The sequence below is a fragment of the Protobothrops mucrosquamatus genome, unplaced genomic scaffold, assembly GCF_001527695.2.
Source record: "Protobothrops mucrosquamatus isolate PMUCROS unplaced genomic scaffold, P.Mucros_1.0 scaffold2291, whole genome shotgun sequence".
NCBI lineage: Eukaryota > Metazoa > Chordata > Lepidosauria > Squamata > Viperidae > Protobothrops > Protobothrops mucrosquamatus.
This window is the reverse complement of record NW_015388377.1, coordinates 109525-129014: the sequence shown is the minus strand read 5'-3', so window position 1 is coordinate 129014 and position 19490 is coordinate 109525. Positions and strand designations below refer to the sequence as shown.

Genomic DNA, 19490 nt, shown 5'->3' with positions numbered 1-19490 from the left:
ACAGCTGAGTCTGAGGAATCTGAGGAGGAGGTGGAGGAGGCCGTTGAGGGGCCATCAGGGTCAGAGGGAGGCTCTGATGAATTACAAGACTCACGGCTTGATGAAGAGCCTGGCCCCTCCAGTCGTGTTTCTGATGAAGCTCAGCTGTGTGAGGAGCAGGAGTCAGATTCGGAAGGCTCACACCTGGATGAGCTAATTGTGCCTCTAACAAGGACGGCAATAGGCTGGGATAGAACAGGTGGGGAGAACCGCACACAGGATAAAATGGGCCATTTTCGTGAGCATTTCCATGACCACCAGTATCTTAGTGGCATCCTTCGATGGGGGCAAATCCGTAATGCAATCCAATGAGACTGCCCCCCCCCACGTCTCTCTGGCATGGGCAACGGCTGCAACAGACCAAGGGGCGCACTGGTGACGTATTTTGGCCTGCCGACATTGCACGCACACCACATGCCCCGACACATCATGCCGGAGTCGCAACCACCAGAATGTACGAGAGACCAGGTGCAACATCTTGAAGACCCCGAAGTGGCCTGCTGCTGGGCTGTGACATTGTCTCAGGATGATGCCACGCAGGGGTTCCCCAGGAACGTAGAGGCGGTCTCTAAAATGCAACAGGTCCTCCATTTAAGTCCACACGGTCTCATTTCTCCCAACTCACGAGCTGCCACGAACGGATCCTGTCACTGCACCACACGAATCCTGACCCCTAGGTCCACAGGGTCCTCGGTGGCCGCGAACTGTTCCAAGGGGATAACTGGTCTGGGCATGATCTTGTCCTCCTTTTGGGTGAACTCAGGCTTGCGGGACAGCGCGTCTGCGTGCTGGTTCTGCCCGCTAGGGACATATGTCACCTGAAAGTCGAACCTTGTGAAAAACAGCGACCATCGCACCTGTCGCTGGTTCAGCATCCAGGCAGTCCGTAGGTGCTCTAGGTTCTGATGGTTGGTTCGAACCTCAACTTGGTGGCGGGCCCCCTCCAAGTGGTGCCACCATGTCTCGAAGGCGACTTTGACTGCCAAAAGCTCCTTGTCCCATATGGTATAATTCTGCTCCAGCGCTGACAGCTTCTGGGAATAATAGGCACACAGGAACAAGGTGCCTGCAGGGGCATAGGCCTGCAGGAACATTGCCCCGACGGCGACATCTGACGCATCCATCTCCACCACAAATGGCCTTAAGTGAGCGGGATGCTTGAGGATGGGCTCGGAGGTGAAGGCGGCCTTAATGGCATCGAAGGCCCCCTGGCTCCTCAGCGCCCCAACCGAACAGATTGGAAAGGGGAGAAGTTAGGGTAGCAAAGCAGGGAACAAACGTGCGGTAATAGTTCGCGAACCCCAACAGTCACTGCATGTCCTTCACCCACTGTGGAGGCTGCCATTCCTGCAGTGACTCCACTTTCTCCGAGTCCATCTCCACACCTTCAGGTGAGATGCAATGACCCAGAAATTTGATAGTGGTTTGCATGAATTGGCACTTCTTCCGCTTGGCAAAAGAGGTGATTCTCACGGAGGCGCTGCAACACTAGCCGAACATGTTTCCAGTGCTCTCGTGGGGAGGACGAGTAGATCAGGATGTCGTCGAGGTACACAACCACACACTGATCCAGCAGGTCCCTGAACACATCATGTATAAAGTGCATGAAAACGCTGGGCGCATTGGTCAAGCCAAACAGCATCACGTATATACATATATTCAAAGTGTCCATAGCGCGTCCGGAAGGCCGTCTTCCACTCGTCTCTGGCTCGAACTCGGACCATGTTGTAGGCTCCCTGCAGGTCCACCTTAGTAAAAAATCTTGGTCTGGCTGAGCCGCTTGATGAGTTCGGGGATGAGCGGGTACCAGTTCCGTACTGTAATCGCATTCAACTTGCGATTATCACAGCACAGTCTGAGCTCCCCCGACTTCTTCACGAAGAGCACTGGTGCAGCCAGTGGGGAGGTAGAAGGCTGGATAAACCCTTTCCGGAGGTTCTTGTCAATGAAGTCCCTCAAGGCCACCAACTCCGGTTCCAAGAGTGAGTAGATCCGCCCAACCGGCAGTTTGGCATCGGGCACCAGATTGATTGGGCAGTCATAGGGTCAGTGCAGAGGAAACCTATCCGCCTCCTTCTCCCCGAACATGGCATAGTCCCACTTCGCAGGTAAATCTAATTCCGGACTGTCCAACACACCCCCTGCGCAGGTATGCAGGTGGTGAGCGGCACTCTTCTAGCTGGTAAACTTCACCACCCCTGATGACTAGATGATCTGTGGATCATGGGTCTGCAACCACTCCAGCCCAAGCACCAACGGAAAGTGGGGCACCGCGGCCACATAGAACGCTAACTCCTCCACATGTGACCCGATGCGCATGCGGAGGGGTCTCGTCGAGGCGACCACCGATCCCAATCACAGTGTCAGACTGGCAGTGTCACCTGCTGCTGGGGAATGGCCCACTTTGAGCGGCAAAGTCCAAGTGTATGAAATTGGCAGCGGCCCCAGAGTCCACCATGGCCTGAACCTCCACGTCTCTCTGACCAGGCTTGGACACACTCACTGTAAGCATGAGGTGTTTTGAGGGAGTTGGTTGTGGAGGCTGAGGCCTGGCCTACTGAGCCCTCTAGGCTGGGCCCTGTTTCCTGCCGATTTGGTCACCTTAGCAGGACACTTGGCCACCATATGGCACTGTCTGCTACAGTACAAAGGCCTTTGTGGCCCTGTCGATCCTTCTCGGCTTGGGTAAGGCATGGTCGGGCGGCCCCCAACTGCATGGGCTCTTCTGGCGATTCCGGCGCTGATGGTTTCTTGGCAGGTGCCGGAAACACCTCCCTCCGTCATCGTGCCCGTTGCCACGCATCAATCCGTAAACACAAGTGCGTCAATTCCTGGAACGTCGGGGGGGCAATCGGTGTGGGCCAACTCATCGAGCAACTTGGATGAGACGCCTTCCTGGAACTGGTCCATTAAGGCGGCCTCGTTCCACTGGAGGTCCTGGCTGACCACCCAGAAGTCGCTGATATAGTCCGCGACTGGCCGCCGCCCCTGCCGCAACTCCCTCAGGCACTGGTTTGCCGTCTGGGCCTTGACCAGGTCATCAAACATGGTGCGCAGCTGGCGGCAGAACCCGGCATAGTCATCAAGCAATGCGTTGGGCTGAGTCAGCAGGGGAGTTGCCCATCAAGCCGCTGACCCCACCAGGAGGCTAATCATGAACCCCACTTTGTCCCGGTCATTGGGGAAGTCCTCTGGCCGGAGGCTCATATATAACTGGCGTTGTCCGAAAAATGCAGGGAACTGAGCCAACGAACCGTCAAACTTATCCGGAACCGCCACGGGGCATTTTCGGCACAGCCGAGAGCCACGTCGCCATTAGCCCACAGACGTCAAGGCAAAGAATGAAACACGAGTCCACAACAGCAAGGATTCTGGAGCAAAGTTCTTCTGGGAGCTGTGGAGAGTGTTGCCGCGAAATACAACACACAAAATACAGCACTTGTTCCCGACAAAAGCCCCTCCTCACAGCATCTCCTTAAATGGTACTCTCCAGGTGATCCTTGTGAGGAGGGGTGTTGTGCCTTCCTCCCGAGTAGTCAGGTCTCCCTGCGCTGACTCTGCCTCCTCTCCCTAGGCAGATGCAGGCTTCAATAAAGTCCTTTATTGCTCTGCTATCCACAAGTAGCCCTACAACAGCTGGTAAAGCTCCACCCCAAACTTTCCCAAAGGCAGCCCCCCACAGTCAGTGCAACACAGTTCCACAAACTAAAGCCAATAGTCATCAGAGCTGATTCACAAGGCAAGGAGGAATCGTTAGTCTAAAAACAAGGTGCAAAGTCTACAAGGCAAGGTTCGACAGTTATAAACAAGATGCAAGGTCCATAGTCCAGAAGTAAGGTCAGAGTCCACAGGGCAGAAACATGATCTAAAGCAGAGTTTGCAAAGGGCGGGGAAGTGTGTGCTGAAGCAAAACAATTGTTCCCGATGAAGATACCCTTCCCCAGCCTCTGATTAAATCAGCTCAAGCCAGGTGTTCCTTGTGAGGAGGAGAGGGTTGGCCTCCTTGCTAGCAGCCTCACAGACCTCCTTTGAACTTGCATCCACTCTTCATGCCCTTGGACTGAGTGGGGGAGGCAGCTGTTCCTCATCAGAGGGGATCTGCTGCCTCTCATCATTACTGCCTCTCTGCAGCTGATCCTCCCCTGCGTTTGTGAGGGCACGCAGCTCCCCGTCTGGTTGACCACCTCCCCCAATGCTGGTGGAACATGGGACAGCATCGTCCTTTGGCCCCTGGACTCTCCAGACATTCCAGGGGAGACATGCCATCCTCATAGGATGGTCCCGGTTCCAACTCCTCCTCCAAACCGGGATCCAATGGGGCCATAACACTAAGAAGGAAGACCCAAGCGTTGAGGTCCCAATGAGAACTGTCCACGTCTACAAAGCCCTTCATGCCATTACAGTGAGAGACCATTACCCACTACCACTCATATTGGACTTATTGGATAGATTGCAGTGTGTGTGCCTATTTACCAAACTGGACCATTGAAATACATATAACCTTTTCAGAGTCAATGAGGGCCATGAATTTTTGATGGCATTCAACACTAGGTATGACAAATTCAAATACACCATGATGCCATTTGGGTTAGTAAATTGTGGAGCTGTGTTTTCTAGATTTATGAATCATTGTTTTCTAAAATAATTGACAAATTTGTGGTGATTTCTTTGGATCACATCCTAATCTACACTGAAGTCGAGAATCTGCATGACCACCATGTGCGAAAGGTCTTAAAGAGGTTATGAGAAAAATCACCTCTTTGTTAAATTAGCGTAAGATGCAAAGAACCAGGTTCCCAAGTGAAGGATTCAAAATTACTGATATATTGCTCAAGCCTATGTGCAGGAATCTTGTGAAACTTTGCATCTGGGTCAAACTATACAAGGTTCAACCGCATTCAAGGGAGGTTGGCCTTTTTTCTCTTGCGACTGTGTAGAGACTCTAAACTCCTCCCCTTGGCTCTGCCAGTCTCTCTCCTACAATTAGAGAAGTATGTGTTTGACTTAAAGCAGTTAAGATTTCTTGGGTTACTGCATTTCCACAGATAGAATCCAAATGTATCTCCAGAAAGTCCATGTAGTGCTCTTATGGCAAGCCCCCTGTAACACAAAGGATGGTCAGAGTTTCCTAGGCTTTGTGAACTTTTACAGAAAGTTTGTTCCAAACTTTGCACATAAAGTTAAACCTTTAACTCAGTTGTTAAAAAAGGGAGTGAAATTTGCTTGGATGGAAACAGCAGGTTTCATTCAAAGAGTTAAAACAGCTCTTTGCCCAACAGCCAACATCCCGAACCTTCCAAGAGATTTATTGTCCAGATTGATGCCTCTAAATGTAGCTATCAGCGCAGTACTTTTGCAGAAGATCAGGGGAGGAGGCTGTCTTTTGCCTTGTGCCTTTTACTCCAGACACTGACTTCCCCAGAAAGAAACTATGACATTTTAAACAAAGAACTGTTAACAGTAAAAATCAATGGAGACATTTCTTGGAAGGGGCATGTTACCCCACTGAAGTCCATACTGACCGTAAGAATCTGGAAATGCTGCAGACAACTAAGCCACTTTCCCCAAGACAAGTGAGATTGAGTGAATTTTTCTCTCACTTTGACTTTTACATTACCTATATACCAGGCTTGAACAATTTGATGCCAGATGCAATATCCCATAAGCCTGAGTACTTGTAAGCGCAGCAAGCCCCAGTCACTACAAGCATTTTACAGCCTTCTAATTTTCAACAAGTCCTCACGCAAGCAGCTACTGAGGTGTTGGAAGTCGCATGCATGCCCCAGGACTTATCTGCCATAATAAAAGCATAGCAACCACTCAATCCATTCTCATGGGGCTGGATAGATGACCTGCATCGGGAACCCCACCAGGTACTGTATCCCCATTTTTGGTGGAAGGGACTTTGCAGCACAAAGGCAGAATAGTGGTGCCAGGGCCTTTAAGAGAAGTTTTGCAGTTCTGCCATGATAACCAGACAGCGGTGTGTGTATGTGTGTGTGGGGGGGGGGGGGTCAAGACACTGCATAGAATATTAAAAGAAGCCTCTCCTAGCCCTTTACACTCACAGCACTTGCTGCCACCATCAGTGATAGTGTAAGGTGAGGAGTATGAAGTTGAAGAAATTTTGGAGTCTAGGAGAAGGGGTATAGGCCTGCAGTACTTAATCCATTGGAGGAGTTACCCAGAGTCAGAATGTTCCTGGGAAAATCCTGACTTGATGCAGCATTTCCCAGCATTTCCCAGACAAGTCAAGGCCTTCCAAACTCCCAACTCTCTGCCCCATACCAGAGCCTGACCAAGAACCTGTACGTGAAGGGGTTAACCTGGCAGAGGGGCCCCTCTGGAGGGGGACATGGTGGCTGATGAGGCCCAACCATCCATTTCTGACCTTCTAGAATCTAGACATTTTGCAGAACGCACCACCTGATGCAATGGAGTCTTCAGAGTCGGGGGCAGAGGATTCCTTTGAACTGGCTTCGCTCCCCCCCCCCAAGCTCTCGTGAGAACTCAGACAATGAAGACAACATGGCAGTGGGAGGGGGCTGTTGTGGGGTGGGGAGTGATGTTGGAGAGCAACTGTCCCAGTTGGGAGAAGGGTTCAAGCAGGGAATTAGCCTGGACTCACTATGTAAACACAAGAGGGCAAGGTCTGACACCCCCCGAAATGCCTTTGAGCCTTATCTAGTCTTTCCCAGGTGAAAGCTGCCACTCTGGGGAGATTCCTGTATTATGCCAGAGAATAAAGTAGTAGTTCGAACTCTACATGTGTGGGTCTGGTTGTTCACGTCTGTAGATAAGGTTGTTACGGAGTATCTGTAAAATGTCTTTCAACACCCCCCCCTTTTTTAAAAAAAAAAATATCCTTAACTGTGGCTTTCTGGAATATTTCAGTTGAAAAGACAGCTGTAACTAAGAGGTGCTTAAAAGAAATTTCCAGTGCTGAGATGCTTTGTTGGAAATAGGAAACTGCTGTATCCTGAGAGAAGGAAACCATGTCAAGCAACTTTAGAGGAGCCCAGATTATCTAAAGCTCTTGGGGATAAGCAGAGTCTTACCTCTTCCCCATCTTCACTCTCCTCTTCACTACTTGAATCTGAAGAATCTTCTCCCTCCTCAGAGGAGTCACCATTGTCTTCCTCATCTTCCTCTTCATCATCATCTTCATCATCTTCCTCAGAGTCCTGTGGATATAGAGAAGTAGATTAAAAAATAAACATGTTATCAGCCGAATGGCAGGTACTTATGAGGACTACAATGAATTAAATCTAAAGCAGCCAAACATATTCCCAGTTCTAAAATATAATGCCTTACATGTAGTCCTTGACTTACAATCATAACTGAGCTTGGAAATACGGTTGTACATTGTGCCAGTTATGTGCAGCTCCACCTTAATTTGATTTAAGTAAGCATGCAAGCATTCCAAGATGCTTACCAAATAATATCATTGTCCTATGGCTGCAATGGAGAACAATTCCTCCCTTATTACTGATTGGCAGTAAGAGAGCTATTGGGAAAATTTAGAAGTGTTGTAATAATAAGATCCAAAATGGGAAAGGTGCTTTGGATCTGGTGTGCCACACCTTTTCTTGGGCTTGCCTAATAGCTGCCTTATCCCAAGAAAATATGGGTTTGAGTTATTTATATTTATTTGTTTGCTTGTATCCCTTTATTTTTACAAATAACTCAAGGTGAACATATCCAACACACCTTCCTCCTCCTATTGTCCCCACAACAACCCTGTGAGGTGGGTTGGGCTGAGAGTGACTGGCCCAAAGTCACCCAGCTGGCTTTCAAGGCTAAGGTGGAACTTGAACTCACAGTCTCCTGCTTTCTAGCCTGGTGCGTCAAACACTAGACCAAACTGGCTCTCTGGTTCTGGAGGTAGCAAATAGGTACAACCATTAGACACAGGCCTATCACTGCCTTCTTTAGAAACACTTATTTTCCTGGGACTGCACACCTTCATTGAAAGCTCAGGAGAAAACACAGTTCAGCAAGGACACCTCCAGATCTGAAGCAATGTTCCCACTTTGGATCTGAATATTGCATACAGGTAGTCCTTGACTTACAACAGTTCATTTAGTAACCGTTCAAAGTTACAACAGCACTGAAAAAAGTGACTTATGACCATTTTTCACACTTATGACCATTGCAGCATCCCCATGGTACCATGATTTACATTCGGATGCTTGACAACTGACTCACATTTATGATGGTTGTAGTGTCTCGGAGTCATGTGATCCCCTTTTGCGACCTTCTGACAAGCAAAGTCAATGGGGAAACCAGATTCATTTAACAACTGTGTTACTAATTTAAGAACTGCAGTGATTCACTTAACAAATGTGGTGAGAAAAGTCGTAAAATAGAGCAAACTCACTTAACAAATTTCTCACTTAACAACATAAATTTTGGGCTCAAATGTCGTTGTAAGTTGAGGACTACCTGTACTTCTAGAAGACTTGTATCTCTGTTTAAGAGAAAAGGTAAAAAGGAAGTTCATCTTGGGTCCTAAGGACCCTGGGACTAGGATTGGCCAGAAGATCCATCAGCTGCAGAAACATTGTTCTGCTCTCATTCCTGCTGGGAAAAAAAACCCCAAAACCAAGTGCTGGGTACAGAGTTTCTGGATTTTACAGTATTTCCAAGATTCAGTTACTAGTTTAAAAATATCAGCTGACCCTAGGAATAACATTTTCTGTTTGGACTTTTTCACCAGGCAATTTTAGCTGTATAACATAGAAGTGGCACTGTTAAAATACTTACTGACTTGGACTGCATTAAAGGTTTTATTTTAGGATTTGGGCCTCGCATCTTCCCCATATTCTTACGTTTCTGATGAGAAAGAAGTGAAAGGTAAGAGAGACAATCAACATGGGAGACAGCTGCATTCCTTTCTACAAATCAGAGTGTAAAGGAGGCACAATTTCCCTTGGCTACATTTTTCATCCTTACTGAATTACAGCCTGTGGCCCTAAAACATACCCTTGAACATATGGCACTGTAGAATCTGATGCCAAAATCGATACAATGATAAGGCCTTGAAGACAAAACTAATGTGGCCCTTCCACCCAAGGATAATGTACACATAGAGAGTTCTCCTTAATCTCCAGTAGCCTCACACTTATTCTTTACTGCAGGGCGCACCAAGAATTACTTTTAATACTTTGGGGCAGACTAAGGGCTGCAAAGTGATTGGGATTGCTTCTGGGCAAGAGGGATTTTGGTGGTTTTCTTTGCTTTTAGCATAGTGATATGTATACTTTGGGGTATATCTTAACAGTTTTTACCTGTTTTCCATCCCCAAATGGCATGGAATTTTACAACCAGATCTCAGGAGTAAGGGTCAGAAGGGGTTTGTAAGAGCCACAAAAATAGGATCTCAAGGTCACAAAAATTGCCCACTCCTAACATACCACTACCACCAATTTCCCTTGAACTTGATTTTGAATATCTGGAAATTGACCACACATCTGCTCCTTTCATTTGGGTTATCAAGTCAGCAATTTCTAAACAGTTGTGCCCAGACCACATTTTCTTGCATTATAACCTCTGTACAGTAGTTTTTGCAAACTTTTATCCTACCCTGATGTAGTACCCCGTGGTGAGCATCCAGATGAAAGGCAGCCAGCATATATACTAGCTAACTTGGTCTTCCCTAACTTGACTGCATTTCTGCAGATGATGGAAGCTATCCTCTAGAACAGCGGTTCTCAACCTGTGGGTCGCGACCCCTTTGGGGGGGTCGAACGACCCTTTCACAGGGGTCGCCTAAGACCATCGGAAAACACATATTTCCGATGGTCTTAGGAACCAAGACACCACTCCTCTATCTCCTTGCCCTCCTCTTCCTCCTCCCCCTCTTCCTCCTGCTGCCCCCCAGGCGGCTCGGGCGGGCGCCGGGACACGAGGGGTGCCTGGGGGGGAGCAGCCAGGCTGGCGGAGGGGCTGGCAGGGGCCGCGCGGCACCAGCCCCCACTGCGGCTCCATCGGATGGGCGAAGGGTGAGGCTGGGCAGCGCGGAGTCCTGGCTGGAGCGGCGGCAGTGGTTTCCTCGCCCTCCTCCTCTCCTTCTTCCTCCTGGTGCCCCCTGGGCACCTCGGGCGAGCGCCCGGGCAAGAGGGGTACCTGGGGGGAGCAGCCGGGCTGGCGGAGGGGCTGGCAGGGGCCATGCGGCACCAGCCCCCACCGTGGCTCCATCGATGGGCGGAGGGCGAGGCCAGGCAGCACGGAGTCCCGNGCCACCGGAGCCGCTGCCTCCCGTCCTGCTCCCCCTCCCCGCTCGTTCAGCTGAGGACGCAGCGGAGGCTGAGCCGGGGGTGGCGGGGACCCCCGACGATGCTCCCGTAAGAGAGAGAGAGAGAGAGAGAGGAAAGAGAGAGAAACAGAGGAAAAGAGAGAGGAAAGAGAGAAAGAGAAAGGAAAGAGAGAGAAAGAGGGAGGGAGGAAACAGAGAAAGAGGAAGAGAGGAAAGAGAAAGAGAAAGAGGAAAGAGAGAAAGAGAAAGAGGAAAGAGGAAAGAGAGAGAAAGAGAGAAAGAGGGAGAGGAAAGAGAGAAAGAGAGAGGAAAGAGAGAAAGAGGAGGAGAGGAAAGAGAAAAAGAGAGGCAAGAGGGAAAGAGAGAGGAAAGAGGGAGAGAGAGAAGAGAGAGAGGGGGAAGAGAGAAAGAGAAGAGAGCGAGAGGAAAAAGAGAGGAAAGAAAGAGGAAAGAGAAAGAGAGAGAGAGGAAAGAGAGAAACAGGAAAAGAGAGAGGAAAGAGAAAGAGAAAGAGGGAGGAAAGAGAGAGAAAAGAGAGAGAGAAGAGAGAGAGAGGAAAGAGAAAGAGAGAGGAAAGAGAAAGAGAAAGAGGGAGGAAAGAGAGAGAGAAAAGAGAGAAGAGAGAGAGAGGAAAGAGAAAGAGAGAGGAAAGAGAGAGAGAAAGAGAGAAAGAGGGAGAGGAAAGAGAGAAAGAGAGAAAAAAGAGAAAGAAGGGGAGAGAAAAGGAGAAAGAGGGGGAGAGGAAAGAGAAAAAGAGAGGAAAGAGGGAGAGAGAGAAAGTGGGAGAGGAAAGAGAAAGAGGAAAGAGAAAGAGAAAGGGAGAGGAAAGAGAGAAAAAGAGGAAAGAGGGAGGGGAGAGAGGAAAGAGAAAGGAAAGAGAGAAAAGAAAGAGACAGAGAGAGACCATTTTGACATCTAAAATAAAGATAACACTGCATATATCCTTTTTTACCTTTATTTTATATATACACACACAAACACAGATACATACATACATACATACATACATACATTAAAGGTAAAAAAGGATATATGCAGTGTTATCTTCATTTTAGATATCAAAAGGGTTTTGCGGCTCCCAGTGTTTTGTTTTCGGTGGGAAACGTGTCCAAGTGGCTCTTTGAGTGTTTTGGGTTGCCTACCCCTGTCCTAAGGGAGGCTGCGCTGCTTCGTGGCCCTTTCCGCGGAGGAGGCTGAACTAAGCTCTGCCGGCGCTGTTGCCCTCTTGGCTCTCTCTCTCTCTCTCTCTCTCCCTCTGCCCGCCTGGGTGCTTCTCCAACCAGGCTGGGCGGAGCAGCCTTCCTGCCCCCTCTCCCTGGCCAGCTGGATGGGGGGTTGGGGGTCACCACAACATGAGGAACTGTATTAAAGGGTTGCGGCATTAGGAAGGTTGAGAACCACTGCTCTAGAATCTCTAGAAGACATCAGTTTGGAAAAGGTTAACTAAGCATATATATAACTGGAATGACTGGGTAATTTATTTGTTGTCCAACAAGATTTCATCTTTATCTTCAGCATGAATGTTTGGTGCAATTGAAATGCTAAAGAAAAGGCACTATGTTTTAATTTCATTTTCACTGCCAGCCAGCCATGAGCACACATACTTGGGACTAAAAAGTTGGAAGTGGATGAAGGTGCATGGTCAACCTGTCACCTCTGTTTGTGTTCTGCTGCAGTTAGTAGCCACTTCAGTATTGCTATCCCTGAAAACAGCATGTCATAAGCCCAAATCTCTATTAACTCTAAAAACATTCACCTCATGTTATATTAATATGAAGAACCTACTGCACAACATGGACCCTGATATGAAATGCCTGGCAGGCAAATGCCACCTTCCTTTCAGAGCTCCAGCCCTTTCCAAGCTACACTCCATTTCAAGCATAAACCTCAAGAAACATCCTTTTCAGACCAACAGATATGCAATCTCCCTACACAAATACTTGCAAGACACTAACACTGGAGGTATGCTCTTTGTAGGCAGCTCTCTCTTGTGGTGACAAGGTCTGTAGAGAAAATGGAAATACAAGATTAAAAGCTGATCAGTGAAGCAGGACAGTTGAGGACTAATGAGACTTGAGAAATCTGAATTAAAGGTCACAAAGGACCCACAACTGTGTGTCACTGATAAAGGAGAACAGTATTTCACGCAGAAGCTAGAAGGAAGGACTTCATTTAATTTCTCAGTGGCTTTTTACTGCATCTGTATTTTATTGTAACTTATCAAGGAGCTGTTACCTGCCCTCCTCTCTTCTCCAGTTCACAGCTCACCTTGAGCCACATATCCAGATGCACTTTGTACTGTTTCTGTTGTTCTTCGGCCAACTTTTTATACTGATCCTTTTGGTTCTGAGAGATCCGTTGCCAGCGGCTCCCAATCTCTACCATCCGCTCCTTCAGAGGAAGGTGGTTGAGTTCACCATTTGAAAGCAGCTCCTGAGAAAATTTCTGATATCCATTCCTGATACACACAAGTCAGGAAAATTGTCTATTACTCTAACTTCTCTTCCAATGTCAACAATTTCTTATATGGGAATTAACACTGGGAGATATTTCTGGCAATCACACTCTAGACTCATTAACAAAGTTATCAAAGGTAGGGCTTTGTAGATGAAAAAATGAAGCCATGTGGATAATTAGTGGCTGGACTCATTGTTATAATGACAAGTTTAGTTAACTAGTTAACTAAGCAACATCTGTTTCTTATCTGCCTCATTCCCTGCCACTTAAGAATGAATGGCATGAGTCCCACAAAAGAAACGTGTAAAAAATCTCCATGTGCCCATCTCCCACAAGTCCTTACATACCTCCTTTTCAAGGACTCTCCAGCAAAATATCTTTTCCCACCCAGCTTAGAGAGAAACCCAAATAAGCAACAGGAAGGTAAAGTGAGAAGCAACAGTATTTTTCAACAATTTCCAGACGCCTGTTTCCAGACACCTGTTTAAACAAGTTTTTTCTTATGTCTCATGAAAGAAACTGAGAAGTTTCATGAGATCACAAATTCTAATTTTGCTTTTCTAAATTTTTGTAAAGTTATGCCCTTTTATTCTGCTGTTTTGCTGGGTTGTATGAGTGTGTGGGGTGGTGGGGTAGTGTGTATGCATACCATGTATCTTAACTTTAATATTTAGCTTTTTAAGGTTTTTTTAAAAGTTGTTTTGGAAAAATGCTTTGAGAAGTTTACTGAATTTATTTATTAGATTTTTATCACACATTTATTACTTTATAACTCCAAGTGGCGAAAATATCAAATATTCCTTCCTCCTCCTATTAGCACCCTGTGTATCTTGTAAATAAAACAAAACAATAGGAAAAAGCTTACTCCACCCCCAAATGTGAGAGCTACACATACTAAGCAGCCAAGCCATAAAGGTACTTCTGAATTCAAACAGACAACCCCACATTCCTGCATCCTAATAAGCCAACACTTACATAGGGGGTTTCTTCGGTTCACCCTGAAATTTCATCTTCTTGGAGACACTTGTTGAACATGGTGATGTCCTCATCTCACTCAGTTCTCGCTACAAAAAGGAAAGGGAGGATAAAAGTCTACCCTTTCCCATTTCCCTATTTGAGTTTTTATTGAGGAATGAGCAGTTAGGTCTACTTAACAACCATGAAACCTAGAAATTTTTAAAGCGCAATACTAACAACTAAAATTGTGGGTCAAATAAACAATCTGACACTTTGGGTAGGCAATGTCTAATCTTATTCAGCCATTTCAAGGACCTGTATATTGTCAACAGGAATATTTTCAATGTACTTTCAAGCATATTTGCCTGCAGCTAGAAACCTGATTGGTTTTTTTTAAATGAAGACAGAGATTCTTGTTCTATGTCTAATTTATTAAATTTATTTATTGCTAATTTCCACAAAAACTCTAGGCACTGTACAATAATAAATCCATACTAAAAATGATACAAGTCAAAAACTACAAGTGTCTAGAATACAGACGACCTATTGTAAAATCTATATAGCACGTGGAACATTTTACAGTCTAATCTGAAATCTGGGGGAATACCGATTTTAAGGGCTGTTTCAAATAAGGTGAGGGTGCGGGCCAGACAGATCTCAGGGGAAATGTTGTTCCAGAGGGCATATTTCCTAGGTCCCCAAATACGGAGCATCCCAACTCTGTCCAGTTTCCTACATTCCTACGGAAACCCTACATGCTTGCTCTAATAGAGTGTAATTAATGCCAACCTCATATCGTTTTTGATCTTCTGCTGCTTTCTTGATCCACATAAGTTTCTCTTTTTTCTCCATATTATTCCAGGTAGTTTCCATGGCTTTTAGTGCTTTTCCCCTGTCATTCTGAGATAAAAGAAAGAGTATTATCAGACTTTATAGCACTAGCACTTAGAGTTACATACCGCTTCATAGTGCTTTACAGCACTCTCTAAGCAGTTTACAGAGTAAGCATATTGCCCCCAACAATCTGGGTCCTCATTTTACTGACCTCGGAAGGATGGAAGGCTGAGTCAACCTTGAGCCGGTCAGGATCCAACTCCTGGCAGTGGGCAAAGTTAGCGTGCAATACTGCATTCTAACCACTGTGCCACCACGGCTCCATAAAGTGCAAAATCATTCCAAAGATGCACTTCCAACCATTTCAAAAAGAAGGTAGAATGCATGTCTTTCCCTTTACAGTACCAACATACTCACTTAGCACATTTACTTCCTTCTCTCTCCACCTAATTTCATGGCTTAACCTTTTGTCTTCAAGTCCCTGCCCAGCCCCCAGCCCCAATTTCCTCCCAGAAAGTTCTTTCTGGTATTTCTGATATTTTCTCACTTTACCTTAAAGCGGGCAAGATAATCGCCAATAATACTTTGCTGCCAGATCTCCTCAGCAGTCTTGGGTGACTCAGGAAGTTTACCACGATCTTCCTTGTCAGAACCATGTTTTTTCTCTGTCTGAGCTTTTAGGGCAGACACGCGAGCCTTATACTTGGCCTAGATGAGCAAAGAGCAAGTATGGTTGAAATCTATGAGTTAATCAAGATTTACTGGCTAGCCAAAAAGAAAGAACGAAACATTGGCTGACTGAACCCCAATGCAATTAAGCTCTGAAAAAAGGTTATGTAGAACCCTGGGATTAAGTATCTTAAGCAAGTTCCAAAATGAGAAAACAGAAGATGATTTGGTTCATTTACCATGGCTCACTATTCTGGAAGGATATTGCTACATTGTTCACAGTACACACTTCATTTACACCAAGCAGCACTAGGGCCTAAAAGATTTGCCCAATTTCTCCATATAAACTATGTATTAACCCAATAATGCCTAAAATTCATATGATACAACTGAATCTATAAAAGACAATTTAATACAGATACATTTCCACAAAATTAGGTAAATGCTACTGCTCTATTCAAATTGAGAATATTTTGCTTGCCCAAGGCTGCCAATAGCACTAACAAAAAATACGTTCTCTGCAAGACAACAAGTCCTCTTCTGGAGTGGTAGTTGGGAAAAAGAATGAACCTTTTTTTTATGATCCAGTAGATTTCAAGGAAGATAAAACATTTTTTAACAGAATAACAGCGTTGGAAGGGACCTTAGAGGTCTTCTAGTCCAATCCCCTGCTCAGGCAGGAGACCCTATACCATTTCAGACAAATGGCTGTTCAATCTCTTCTTAAAAACCTCCAGTGATGGAGCACCTACAACTTCTGGAGGCAAGACATTCCGCTGGTTAATTGTTCTCACTGTCAGGAAAATTCTCTTTAGTTCTAGGTTGCTTCTCTCCTTGCTTAGTTTCCATCCATTGTTTCTTGTCTTGCCTTCTGGTTGCTTTGAAAAATAAGTTGACCCCCTCCTGTTTGTGGCAGCCCCTCAAATATTGGAACACTGCTATCATGCCACCCCTAGTTCTTCTTTTCATGAGACTAGAAATACCCAATTCCTGCAATCTGTCAGGCCTGTCCCAGCTTGGGCATTAAGGAAAGAAAGACCCTCGACTCCACTTGTAGTGAAAGGTATACTTTTACTAAAGCCAAGTAGTTACAGTGTAAGCAAAGCCAGATTTTTTTTATTTATTTATTTATTTATTTATTTAATTTTTATCCCGCCCTTCTCCTTACGGACTCAGGGCGGCTGACAGCCTTATAAAACAGATACAACAATAAAAATACCCAGTTTAAAACCTAATTAAAAAGAAATATTTACTGTGGCCTATGTCAATTAAAATTACTCTTAAAACCCCACTAAAAATTCCCCTAGGCCAATCCCGCTTGTTGGAAGAGCCATGTCTTTAGGGCGCGGCGGAAGGAGGGGAGATCTGAGGATTCCCGCATAAACCCGGTAATTTTCCCTTTCTCCCAAGCCCTCCCCCCGGGTCATCTTGTTAGTGTCCAATGAGGTTCAAATTAGTTGTTTTGGTAACAGTTCCCAAAGTTTGGTGCCTCTTTGATGGGCGTTCGCATTCCTTTCCCATGCCTGTGTCCTTCGATTGTTCAACCGTTGTCTCTGGTTGGCACTTCTGGTTCCTGTCATCCCCCCTCCCTATATCCCTCCATCCCCCTTCCCCATATTTTATGGCAGGTTGCCATCAAAGCGAGGCAGGGATGAAGCAGTGTGATGGCAGATCTGACACAGTTATTCATATGCTTTAGCCTCCAGCCTGCAATCATCTTTGTTGCTCTTCTCTGCACTCTTTCCAGAATCTCAACATCAAGAGTCTCAACATCAACACACCCCAATCAATATCTAAAAAGCCACATACAACAGGCACTTTAAATACCACACACAGAACAGCACACACTCTGCTGGAGAGAAGTTCCCTGAAGATGGGCTCCAGCATGAGTCTGAAAGCTCAGAAGACAAAACCTGTGGTCCCGGTGACCGACCCAGATTGGATTCTGCAACATTATCCTGGGACACATGTATTTGCCATCATTCTCAAAATCTGTTTTATACTGTGGCGACCAAAACTGGTTGCAATATTCCAAGTGTGGTCTTACCAAGGTATTATAAATATGGTACTACTGTGTTTCCCTGAAAATAAGACCAGGTCTTTTTTTTTTTTTTTGCCTCCAAAAGAGGCACCAGGTCTTATTTTCGGGGTGTGTGTGTGTGTCTTTTCCACTCACCTCCGGCACCAACAGCCCCGCCCAGCCGGACCACTTCTTCTGTGACCAAAGGAGTAGCTTTATTCTGCAGCTGAGAATGGAGCACCGGCCTGCATTTCACAGTCAACAGCCTTTTTAGAAGGCCACTGCAGCCGAGAACCAAGCTATGGATTCAAACCATAGCTCGGTTCTCGGCTGCAGAGGCCTTCCGGAAAGGCCTCTGACTGCGAAATGCAGGCCTGGGAATGCTGCAGAAGAAGTAGGCCAGCGAGGAGAGGCCTGGCTGCAAGGTAAGTGGGTGCAGGGCATGTGGGGCAGCTCCACCCCCCACCTCCGCTTGATTTTTAGGTATGCCTCGCCCCAAAACTAGGGCTTAGTTTTGGGGTAGGGCTTATATTAGGCCCACCCCCAAAAATCAAGCTAGGGCTTACTTTCGGGGAAACACAGTAACACTTCACATGATCTTGATTCTATTCCTGTTAATGCAGCCTAGGATTGCATTGGCTTTTCTGGCAGCTGCAGCACACTGCTGGCTCATATTTAAGTTGTTGTCTACTAGGACTCCTAGATCCCTCTCGCAGTTACTGCTATTGAGCCAGGTTCCACCTATTCTATACCTGTACAATGGTTTTTCTTGCCTAAATGTAAAACCTTACTTTTCTCACCATTGAATTTCATTTTGTTAGATAGCTTTTTGATTTTATTTTAGCTTAAACTGTAAAAAGTTTAATCAGACTTCCAGTGAAAAGATGGCCAACTGACTACATGCCCAGGGAAGGATCCCTGAGGGTTTTTTCCCTGGAATGTAACTTCTTCAACAATCAACAGAAGGAACCGGCATTCCTTTAGTTTATATGACTCTCCTAGGTTAGGGAAAATCCTAGAATTACCCCTCAATATCCTCCAATACAGCAACTGATCTGCAAGTATCTTTAGGAGCTATGCTTTGAAGCAGCTTGTGCCGAAAGCTGTGAGTGGGGGTGGGGGGCTGCAATCAGTTCGTGGTTGAAGCAGCCAGAAGTGGTGAATGCTCCAACATTGGAGGTTTTTAAGAAGAGACTGGACAGCCATTTGTCCGAAATGGTATAGGGTTTCCTGCCTGAGCAGGGGGTTGGACTAGATGACCTCCAAGGTCCCTTCCAACTTTACTATTATTACTACTACTACTATTATTATTATTATTATTATGGATTTATTTTTCAAACAGACAGTAAGTTTTGCCTTTCATTTTTTACTCGTTTTTAAGGACTATTAATCTTTATTAAGCTAAAAGAGGCTCTCTTTAGCTATAGCCTGTTATTTCTTTTTGAAGATCTGCACCATTTTGGGGATTTCTTCTTGTTAAACAACAAGGAAGAAGGCTGCTAAGGCAAGCTAAAATAAGGAAGTGTGGACTATCTTTTGAAAAAAAAAGTGATGGGGAAATATAAGGACAGAAAGTTGTGGTTTTAGTTTATTATTTTTAGTAATTTGTAGCTTGGTCTGCTTTGCTCTGGGTGGCCAAAACTTTCTGATTTTCATTATTCCTGATTGGCCAGCAATTTTTAAGTGATTTACAAAAAAGCTACTCTTTGACTAAAAGGGAGGTAAGAAGATGGAGGAGCAAATTATTAGAGATGTATTTGAAAAATCTTTAAATAAAATCCATCAGTTCATAGAACAGCTATGCTCCAAGGATGTTAAAAAGACTATTCAAACTCCTTCAGAGATGCAAATATGTATAGAAAGTTACCAAACAACAGAGGCAATTTCATAGCTGACAATGCAGAGGAGTCAACTGTAATTTTGGAATATAAACCTGATGCCAATTTTTATGATGGTTTAAATAGAAGCCTCCCAACACAATTGAAAGAAGAGCTCCAAGAATATTTGCAACATTTAAAAGGACAAGTTTGGGACTTTTTCCTCATGGATATTAACAAGGTTGAGAAATCCTTGAGAAAAAGAGAAGCTTATAACTACCTGACAAACATTGCAGAGAAGAAAGATTTTATTCCATGAAGACAAGCTGGAAGGAGTGACTTAAACTTAATGAGTCAATTGGAATTAGGATGGATTTTTATCGGACTTTATGGATTTTGGATTTTACTGATTAGATTGATTTGTTGTTATAGAAATGAC

At 45.5% G+C, this 19490-nt stretch overlaps 1 protein-coding gene across 1 annotated transcript in view; it reads right to left on the bottom strand.

Moving 5' to 3' along the window:
- LOC107295300 (nucleolar transcription factor 1) overlaps positions 1 to 16794 on the bottom strand; it is a 28314-nt gene extending 11520 nt beyond the window's left edge. Inside the window, exons 1-8 of the mRNA XM_015824609.1 lie at positions 16738 to 16794; positions 15098 to 15253; positions 14501 to 14611; positions 13730 to 13818; positions 12566 to 12755; positions 12253 to 12300; positions 8806 to 8874; positions 7098 to 7223 (exon numbers count right to left, since the gene is read on the bottom strand). Of these exons, the coding sequence (XP_015680095.1) occupies positions 7098 to 7223; positions 8806 to 8874; positions 12253 to 12300; positions 12566 to 12755; positions 13730 to 13818; positions 14501 to 14611; positions 15098 to 15253; positions 16738 to 16794 (846 nt within the window). The remainder of the gene's footprint in view (positions 1 to 7097; positions 7224 to 8805; positions 8875 to 12252; positions 12301 to 12565; positions 12756 to 13729; positions 13819 to 14500; positions 14612 to 15097; positions 15254 to 16737) is intronic.
- Between the last annotated feature and the right edge of the window lie 2696 nt (positions 16795 to 19490).